The sequence below is a fragment of the Onychostruthus taczanowskii genome, unplaced genomic scaffold, assembly GCF_017590055.1.
Source record: "Onychostruthus taczanowskii isolate IOZ18803 unplaced genomic scaffold, ASM1759005v1 scaffold401, whole genome shotgun sequence".
NCBI lineage: Eukaryota > Metazoa > Chordata > Aves > Passeriformes > Passeridae > Onychostruthus > Onychostruthus taczanowskii.
In genome coordinates, this window is record NW_024501472.1 from 37,472 (window position 1) to 47,218 (window position 9,747).

Genomic DNA, 9,747 nt, shown 5'->3' on the forward strand with positions numbered 1-9,747 from the left:
ACAGCCTCCCCCAAATCCCTTCAAGTGCCCCCCAAACCCCCTTCGGACCCCCCAACCCTCCCATGGCCACCAATCGTCCTCCCAAAGCCATTCCAAAATCCGCCTCTCAAAACCCCATCCCGCTCCCCTCAAACCCTCCCTGTGCCCCATAAATCCCCAAAGCTCCTTCAGAGTCCCTCGTCCACCCCAGGCTGGGTGGATCTGGGGGGGCTGTGAGTTAATTTCGGCCCCCACCCCTCCCAACGCTCAGGAGGCAAGGCTGGGGGGCAGAGGCTTTATTGGGGGGCTGCACTGGCAGGGGGGAAGGTCAGCTGGGATGGAACGAGGGGGAATCGGGGGCAGGAGGTCTGGATAGTCGGGCAGGGCTCTAGGTGTTCAGGGGCAGAGGTGGGGACTGGGAGGTGCTGGGGTGGTTGATACGGGGTGAAGAAGGGCAGAGATGGGGATGTGGGAGGTGCTGGGGTGGTTGATGAGGGGCAGAGATGGGGATGTGGGAGGTGCTGGGGTGGTTGATGAGGGGCAGAGATGGGGATGTGGGAGGTGCTGTGGGGTGCAGCAGGAGATGTGCAGCAGGACGGGCTGCAGGAAGCTGCTCCGGTGCTGCCGAGTCCTTATAAGGACAACGTGGTGGCTCTGGCGCTTCCTGTCCCCCCCTCACCCCCCGTGTGACTCACGGAAGGGGGGAAGGGCCCGCGGTTGCCCCACGGCAGGAATTGGGGTACCGGGGGTTGGGCCGTGGGGCGGGTGGCACCGTCCTTCCCCCTGTCCCCTCACCCAGCACGGATGGAGGATGGACCCAGGCGTTGGGGTCCCCAGGTGTAGCTGTGTCCCTGTGGGTGACCCCCACATCCTGCAGGACAGCGTCGTCGTCCCCCCTCCGTGTCCAGGTGTGACACCTGCAGCACGCTGCCACCTGTGTCATCCCTGCCACCGCGTGCCCCCTGCTGTCCCCAACACCTCAGGGGTACCCCCAAACTGGGGGGGGGGGGGGGGGGGGGTGGGTGCAGCACCTCACCAGTGACTCCCAGTTAGACCCAGCACTAGAGGTCAGCGGGATGTGCCAGTTTGAGTAGGGGGGCTCTGAGTGACCCTGCTGCTGACTGATGCACGCAAGATTGCCCCTGGTAGAGCCAGACATCCTTCACTGCCACCCAGTGATCCCAAAGTGCCCCTCAGTGACCCCAAAGGGCCGCCCAGTGACCCCAAAGGGCCTCCCAGTGTGCTCAAAGTGCCCCTCAGTGACCCCAAAGGGCCTCCCAGTGTGCTCAAAGTGCCCCTCAGTGACCCCAAAGGGCCCCCCAGTGACCCCAAAGGGCCTCCCAGTGTGCTCAAAGTGCTTCCTAGTGATCCCAAAGGGCCCCTCAGTGATCCCAAAGGGCCCCCCAGTGACCCCAAAGGGCCTCCCAGTGACCCCAAAGGGCCCCCCAGTGACCCCAAAGTGCCTCCCAGTGACCCCAAAGGGCCCCTCAGTGACCCCAAAGTGCCCTTCAGTGACCCCAAAGGGCCCCCCAGTGCCCCCAAAGTGCCCCTCAGTGACCCCAAAGGGCCCTTCAGTGACCCCAAAGGGCCCCCCAGTGCCCCCAAAGTGCCCCTCAGTGACCCCAAAGGGCCCTTCAGTGACCCCAAAGGGCCCCCCAGTGCCCCCAAAGTGCCCCTCAGTGACCCCAAAGGGCCCTTCAGTGACCCCAAAGGGCCCCCCAGTGCCCCCAAAGTGCCCCTCAGTGACCCCAAAGGGCCCTTCAGTGACCCCAAAGGGCCCCCCAGTGCCCCCAAAGTGCCCCTCAGTGACCCCAAAGGGCCCCCCAGTGACCCCAAAGGGCCTCCCAGTGACCCCCAGTGTGCTCAAAGTGCCGCCCAGTGATCTCTAAGTGCCTCCAAGTGCCCCCCAGTGACCCCAAAGCACCTCCCAGTGACCCCCAGTCACCCCAAAGTGCCTCCCAGTGCACCCAAAGGCCTCCAAATGTCCCTCAGTGCACCCAAAGTGCCTCCCAGTGACCCCAAAGCGCCTCCCAGTGCACCCAAAGTGCCGCCCAGTGCACCCAAAGCGCCTCCCAGTGACCCCCAGTGCGCTCAAAGTGCCTCCCAGTGATTTCCCCTAGCGTACCAAGTGCTTCCCCGCACAGCCTGAGCCTTCCAGCACCTGACAGCGCCCTCCAGTGTCCCAAATGACTCCCCGTATCTCCCAGTACCCCCAGCACTCACCGCCTGGAAGAGCACGGGACAGGCATCGCCCCACGGCGCAGAGCAGCAGCGGCACCGGGTCCGTGAGGGGCCGGCCGCCGACCCCTCCCGCCGCCGCCGCCGCCGGCTCCCCTCAGCCCCCCAAGATGGCGAACTATCGCGAGAGAGGGGCGGGGCTACTCGCTCCTGCCTCCGCCCCGACCAATCCCCTCGCTTACCGAAGCGCTCCCCTTCCCGCCTAAACACGCTCCACCAATGAGAGGCGCGGGGGCGGAACACGCCCTCGGGGCGCGCGCGGCCACGCCCCGCCCGCCCAAGGGGCGGTGCTTCCCGCCCAGCCGCGCTCCCTGCGCGGGGCCCCCCGCCCTGGCGCCGCGCAGGCGCTCCGCGCAGGCGCACTGGCGCCGCGCCCCCCCCGAGTCACCTTGGGGCGCACAGCCTCCCCCAAATCCCTTCAAGTGCCCCCCAAACCCCCTTCGGACCCCCCAACCCTCCCATGGCCACCAATCGTCCTCCCAAAGCCATTCCAAAATCCGCCTCTCAAAACCCCATCCCACTCCCCTCATACCCTCCCTGTGCCCCATAAATCCCCAAAGCTCCTTCAGAGTCCCTCGTCCACCCCAGGCTGGGTGGATCTGGGGGGGCTGTGAGTTAATTTCGGGGACCCCGTTTTCTTTCAGGATGGGGGCTACGGTGTTCGTGCAGCCCCTGGACCTGGTGAAGAACCGGATGCAGCTGAGCGGGGCCGGGGCCAAGGGCCGCGAGTACCGCACGTCCCTGCACGCCCTGGGCTCCATCCTGCGCCACGAGGGGCTCAGGGGCATCTACACGGGGTATGGACCCCCCTGAACCCCCTCTTGAGCCCCCAAACCCGCACGCTCATGCTGCAGGGGTGATTTAACGGGAGACAGCCCCCCCCCGCCCCCCGCCCAAAACGCCCGCCAGGCTCGAGGTGTTGGCTGCCCCCGTTTTTGGGATTGCTCCCGTTCTCTGTGTCCCTGCAGGCTGTCGGCGGGGCTGCTGCGCCAGGCCACCTACACCACCACCCGCCTGGGCATCTACAGCGTCCTGCTGGAGCGTTTTGGGGGGGCTGACGGGACCCCCCCCCCGTTCCTGGCCAAGGCAGCCATGGGCATGACAGCAGGGGCGGCGGGGGCCTTCGTGGGGACCCCGGCGGAGGTGGCCCTCATCCGCATGACAGCCGACGGCAGGTGAGCCCCCAGCCCTCTCCGTGCCCCCCATCCGCCTCCCCCCAGCCTGCTTTTTTGACCAAAATGCCCTTTTTGTGTCCCGAATCCCAGGCTACCCCCCGGCGAGCGTCGCGGGTACCACAACGTGTTCGATGCCCTCGTGAGGATGGCCAGGGAGGAGGGGGTGCTCACGCTCTGGAGGGTACGTGGGGGGCTGTGGGACCCCAGGGTGCTCCCATGACCCTCCCCAGGGGTGCAGGGGGGTGTCCTCGTGCTCTGGGGGGGGGGAGCTGTGCCCCCCAAAATGCCATCTCCCACCCCAGTGCTGCCCCCCAAATGCCATCTCCCACCCCAGTGCTGCCCCCCAAATGCCATCTCCCACCCCAGTGCTGCCCCCCAAATGCCATCTCCCACCCCAGTGCTGCCCCCCAAATGCCATCTCCCACCCCAGTGCTGCCCCCCAAATGCCATCTCCCACCCCAGTGCTGCCCCCCAAATGCCATCTCCCACCCCAGTGCTGCCCCCCAAATGCCATCTCCCACCCCAGTGCTGCCCCCCAAATGCCATCTCCCACCCCAGTGCTGCCCCCCAAATGCCATCTCCCACCCCAGTGCTGCCCCCCAAATGCCATCTCCCACCCCAGTGCTGCCCCCCAAATGCCATCTCCCACCCCAGTGCTGCCCCCCAAATGCCATCTCCCACCCCAGTGCTGCCCCCCAAATGCCATCTCCCACCCCAGTGCTGCCCCCCAAATGCCATCTCCCACCCCAGTGCTGCCCCCCAAATGCCATCTCCCACCCCAGTGCTGCCCCCCAAATGCCATCTCCCACCCCAGTGCTGCCCCCCAAATGCCATCTCCCACCCCAGTGCTGCCCCCCAAATGCCATCTCCCACCCCAGTGCTGCCCCCCAAATGCCATCTCCCACCCCAGTGCTGCCCCCCAAATGCCATCTCCCACCCCAGTGCTGCCCCCCAAATGCCATCTCCCACCCCAGTGCTGCCCCCCAAATGCCATCTCCCACCCCGGTGCCGTGTCCCCACGGAGCGAGGGGGCAGAGCAGGGTCCCTGGGGGCAGAGGCACTGCAGGGGGGCTGTGCTGGGCTCTGGGGGCACACAGCACCCACCCACCCACGCCGTTTCCCCCCAGGGCTGTATCCCCACCATGGCCCGTGCCGTGGTGGTCAACGCCGCCCAGCTCGCCTCCTACTCCCAATCCAAACAATTCCTGCTTGACTCCGGTGAGTTCAGGGTGGGGGAGTGGCCGTAAATCCCTGTGCACTCCCTGGCCTCGTTCCCCTCTGATGTTTTGGGGTGCCCCCAGGGCATTTCCGTGACGACATCCTGTGCCACTTCTGCGCCAGCATGATCAGCGGGCTGGTGACCACGGCCGCCTCCATGCCCGTCGACATCGTCAAGACCCGGTGCGTTCATTGTTTTTTGGGGGGGTGGGCGAGGACCCCCTGCTCCCCTTTAGGTGGGACGCGTGGTCGCCCCAAAACCTCCTGTTTAAGGGCTGAATTCCTCCCCGGCAGGATCCAGAACATGCGGACGATAGATGGGAAACCCGAGTACCGCAACGGGCTGGTGAGCCAGGGGCTCGGGGGGGGGGCAACCCTGTAATTCGGGGTGGGGGGCTCCTCTGGCACTTTGGGAGCTCCCTTTCAACTGGCAGGGGGGTTTCACGCCGTTTTGGGGGTGCTGCCTGTCATTGGAGGTGGGGGGAGAAATTCGGGTCGTTTTGAGGAGATGCCCATAATTTTGGGGAGCTGCCCTGGTATTTTGGGAGGATTCCCCATGATCTTGGGGAAGGGATCCCTGTCATTTTTGGAAGGTTTCCCATCATTTTGGGAGGATTCCCCATCATTTTGGTGGGGAGGGGATCCCTGTCATTTTTGGAAGGTTTCTCATAATTTTGAGAGGATTCCCCATCATTTTGGTGGCGTTTCTGGAATGTTTCCCATCATTTTGGGAGGATTCCCCATCATTTTGAGAGCGTCCCTGTTATTTCAAGGCAGTTTCCCATCCTCCCCGGGGAAGGGCACTCCTGAGTTGTTCAGGAGGTTCCCTGTTGTTTTGGGGGCCCCCTGACACCCTGCTGCTCCTCCTGCAGGACGTGCTGCTCAAGGTGGTGCGCTACGAGGGCTTCTTCAGCCTCTGGAAGGGCTTCACCCCCTACTACGCCCGCCTGGGCCCCCACACCGTGCTCACCTTCATCTTCCTCGAGCAGATGAACAAGTGGTACCAGCGGCTCTTCCTCAGTGCCTGACACCCCCGGGGGGGGTCGGGGGGATCTGACCCCATCCCGTGGGCTCTGCAGGGCCACTTGACCCCCAGTGAAGGGGCTTTGGGGGTGACTGACTGCTCCCTCAGGTGCTGTGGGGGTGCCTGACCCCCCCACACCACCAGGGGTTGGGGGGAGGTGGCTCTGTAGGAGTGCCTGACCACCCCCATCATGAATGGGTCCTGGGGCCCTATGGAGGGGTCTTGGGCCCTGTAGGGGTGCACGACCCATTCCTCGGGGCTCTAGGGATCCCTGGGGTCCTGTGAAGGGCCCTGGAGCTGACACAGGGGTGCTGGATCCCTCCCACAGGGACACCAGGGGATGCCTTGTCCCTGTGGGGCAGCCCTGGAGAGACTGTAGGGTGCCCTCCCCCTGTGCTCCCTTCCCACCCCTCTGGGGGTTTTGTTACCAGCCAATATCAAGGTCACAGTGTGGGGCAGGAGCCCCCCGAAATTCCCCCCCCTGCCCCCTTCCCCCAGCACCCTCCACCCCGCGCTTCGTTAACGAATCATGGATCGTGATCATGTAATTAAAGCAAGACCCACAGACGTTGGGGGGCGCTTTATCTCTGTCACACCAGCGGTGGGGTCTGGCTCTGTCACTGTCACCCCGTGGCTGTGGCCTTGCCCCCCTCGGGGACAGGGTGACAGCAGGGGGGGCTGCAAAGGCAGAGCCCAGGGACATCCAGCAGAGCCATTCATTGTCTCCCCCGCCAAAGTGGGGACTCCTGGGGGGGCTCCCCCTCACACGGGGGGGCCACCATCACCCCAGGGCAGGTCAGAGCCGGCCAGGACTGTCCGTTCCACCCCCTCCTCCGTGATGGCTGCCAGCCTGATGACACCCCCGCTGGAGCCGTCCCGCACCATGGCCAGGGCCAGAGCTGGGGGAGCACACGTCAGGAACCCAAAACCACTCGTGGATCCCCAAACCATCCCAAAACCCCTGAGCACTGCCCAAACTCCTCTGTGCCCCAAAATCCCCTTCCAGGGTCACCCAAACCCCCTCCATGTTCCCCAAATCCCCTCCCAGGACACGCCCAAACCCCAGCCAAACTCCTCTGTGCCCCCAAATTGTCTCCCAAGCCCCTTCTCAGGACCCTTCCCCCCCCATCCAAATTCTCCAATATGCCCCAAACCCACCACGGGCGACGAATTCCTGGCACTGGGAGCGGCTCATCCCAGGCTGGAACGTGGCATCCAGGAATCCGTAGATGTAGGAGCTGCCTGAGCCCCCCACAGCGAAGGGCTGGCGCAGGAGGAGCCCCCCCATCGGCACCACGTACACCTGGGGGGCACAGGGGGGGGCTGTAGGGTGCTGTTGGGCAAGGGAAGGGGCTGTGGGGCAGAAAGATGGGCGGGCTGTGGGGAAAAGATGGGGTTAAGGGGCAGAAAAAGGGAGGGCTGTAGGGAAAACACAGGGATATGGGGCAGAAAGGGGGGGCTGTAGGGAAAAGATGGGGTTTTGGGGCAGAAAGGGGGGGCTGTAGGGCAGAGGTGAGTGCTGTGGGGTAGAGAAGGGGATACCAGGAGGCAGAAGGAGATGTGGGGCAGAGTGAGACACTCCTGGACAGAAAAGGGGACACTCGGGGCAAAAGAAGTGACAGAAAGGGGAGCACTCCAGGGTGGAAAAAACGGTATGCCAGGGAAGAAAGAGAAATGCTGCAGGGTGGGAAAGGAAAAAGGACACACCAGGGCAGAAAGGGGAGCACTCCAGGGTGGAAAAAAAGGACACTCCAGGGCAGAAAGGGGAACATTCCAGGGCAGAAAAGGGAGCACTCCAGGGCAGAAAGGGGGACACTCCAGGGCAGAAAGAGGGACACTCCAGGGCAGAAAGAGGGACACTCCAGGGCACTAAAAGGGCACGTGCTGGGGCAGAAACAAGCGCAGGCAGCCCACCTGTCCCCCCCGGCGCGGGTCCCAGCCAGCCACGATGATGCCGGCGCTGAGCTCCTCGCGGTAGCGGTAGCAGCTCTGCTGGAAGAGGCGCGCGGCCGTGCGCACCCGCGGCGGCTCCTCCAGCTCCACGCTGCGGGGCAGGGCCGGGCGTGGGGCCGGGGCTCGCTGCCACGGCCCCCCCCGGCCCTGCCCCACGCCCCACGCCCGCGGCGGGTACCTGTGGAAGGCCAGCTGGTAGGCCACGGCGTCGGCCACCGCCTGCGTGTCGGCCGCCGAGCCCGAGCGGCAGCAGAAGATGCGGTCGTGGACGGGGGTCAGTTTGTCCGTCACGCGGTTGGCGATGTAGGCCCTGCGGGACACGGGGGGTGTGTCACCGGGGAGGTGGCACCCGGGTGTCCCAGCAGCGTGGGGCTACTGTGACAAAGCCCTGGGGTGATACAAGGTGACACTGCCACAGGAGGAACAAAGCCCTGAGGTGACAAAGTGACACTGCCACAGGAGCAACAAAGCCCTGAGGGGATACAGGGTGACACTGCCACAAGAGGAACAAACTCCCAGGTGACACTGCCACAGGAGTAACAAAGCCCTGAGGTGACACAAGGTGACACTGCCACAGGAGAAACAAACTGGAGGTGGCACCCGGGTACGCCAGCAGCATGTGGGGCTACTGTGACAAACCCCCAGGTGACACGAGGTGACACGTGGTTTTAACACAGGATTTAAATGCAATTTTAATCAAAAAATGTATTTACTGTGGGATTGAAAACTCCCCCTAAAAGAGGAAAAACAATTTGGCCAATAAAAATGGGATCTGTGGAGAAAAACCCAAGGACTGGGACCAAGAGGACAAACTTTAACCTGAGAATATTTTTGTGGGAATTATTCCACATAAATAAAGGATTTTTGGATGGTTTTGGTGATGGAAAACGCCCGTGGCAGGGGGGATTATTCCACATAAATAAAGGATTTTTGGATGGTTTTGGTGATGGAAAACGCCTGAGACGAGGCAAGGTGTGACACTGATACCTGGGGACACCTGGGACCCTGCCCACAGCTTTTGGGGGTGGCTTCCCAGTGGCACCACAGTAACACCCTGACAAGAGTGACAACCCCACGACACGATCCCGGGGCCCCGTGACGTCACTGATGGCGTCACGGCCCTCGGCGCTCACCCGGTGGTGGTTCGGGAGTCAGCCCCTATGACGACACCTCCGTCAAACTCCACGGCCATGATGGTGGTCTGGGGGGAGGGAAGGGCTCAGCTCAGACTCCCTGCCCCACAGAAACCCCCTCCCACAGCAGATCCAGCCCCGCAGAAACCGCCTTTCCAAAGAACTCCCGGCCGCACAGCAACTCTCCCCCTCCCCACAGGAGCCCCTCTCCAGGGGGTCCCCCCGGCCCATATTCCCCTTCCCGCACTCTCCAGGGAGCTCTGCTCCCCCCAGCCCCAGCTCCACCCTCAGCCGCACACCGCAGACCCTCCTCCCCACAGCTCGCCTCTCCCCGCCATGGCGGCTCCTCCAGCTCCGTAACACGCCCACCGCGAGCCCGCAGCCCTCCAGGCGGATGCCCCCGCCCCACTCACGCCGGTGCTGACGGGCTCCGCCGTCCATTCCCGCTGCGGCCCGGCGGGGCCTGGCACGGCCCGCGGCTCCCACACCGTCACCGCCGCCATCTTCCGCCGCGCTTTACGGCGGCGCGATGCGCGCGGCGGGGTTGGGGGCGGTGCTTTACGGCAGTGTGGCGGCAGGGAACATGGCGCCTCTTCCTCGGGAATAAAACTCCGCCCGCTTTTCCTCGGGAATAAAACTCCGCCGCTTCCCCCAGGCCGCGCACTGAGCCCCGGTGTGGACAGTGCCGACGAGGAGGAGGCGGGTGCTGCTGGGGCCCGCTAGCGGGGCTTACCCGTGCGCACCTGAGCAGGGTGGGGGACAAGGGGCGAGGGAGGATTCCCGAGGGGGATCCCTCAGGGAAGGATGGTTGGAGCGTGTCGCAGAGGCTGCGGGGAGCACCTGGCTGCACCTGGGCATGGAACATAGCTCCAAGGGAAGTTTCGGCGTTTCCTCGTTTTGAGGGGGTCACCGGAAGGAAGCTCTGCCTTTTTCAGCACTTTAAGGGTTTTAAAATACATTTCAGGGCACTTCTTTCTGTGCCCTAGGACCAAATGTCTCAGAGAAGGGTGAGCCTGGCATGTACTTA

The 9,747-nt window shown here is 64.2% G+C and overlaps 2 protein-coding genes across 2 annotated transcripts; one reads left to right on the forward strand and one right to left on the reverse strand.

Annotated features, from left to right (window-relative positions):
* Positions 1–2,845: 2,845 nt before the first annotated feature.
* Positions 2,846–6,201, forward strand: SLC25A11 (solute carrier family 25 member 11). Its single transcript, XM_041413306.1, has 7 exons — positions 2,846–3,014; positions 3,186–3,392; positions 3,483–3,573; positions 4,520–4,610; positions 4,694–4,793; positions 4,905–4,956; positions 5,483–6,201. The coding sequence occupies exons 1-7, from the start codon at positions 2,863–2,865 to the stop codon at positions 5,636–5,638; spliced, it is 849 nt and encodes a 282-aa protein (XP_041269240.1). The 5' UTR covers positions 2,846–2,862; the 3' UTR covers positions 5,639–6,201.
* On the reverse strand, positions 6,200–9,288 carry PSMB6 (proteasome 20S subunit beta 6). The gene is made up of 6 exons (XM_041413308.1): positions 9,134–9,288; positions 8,721–8,788; positions 7,766–7,897; positions 7,549–7,678; positions 6,793–6,937; positions 6,200–6,533 (listed from the first exon to the last, which is right to left on the reverse strand). Exons 1-6 carry the CDS (start codon positions 9,221–9,223, stop codon positions 6,397–6,399), a joined length of 702 nt encoding a protein of 233 aa, XP_041269242.1. The 5' UTR covers positions 9,224–9,288; the 3' UTR covers positions 6,200–6,396.
* Positions 9,289–9,747: the final 459 nt, after the last annotated feature.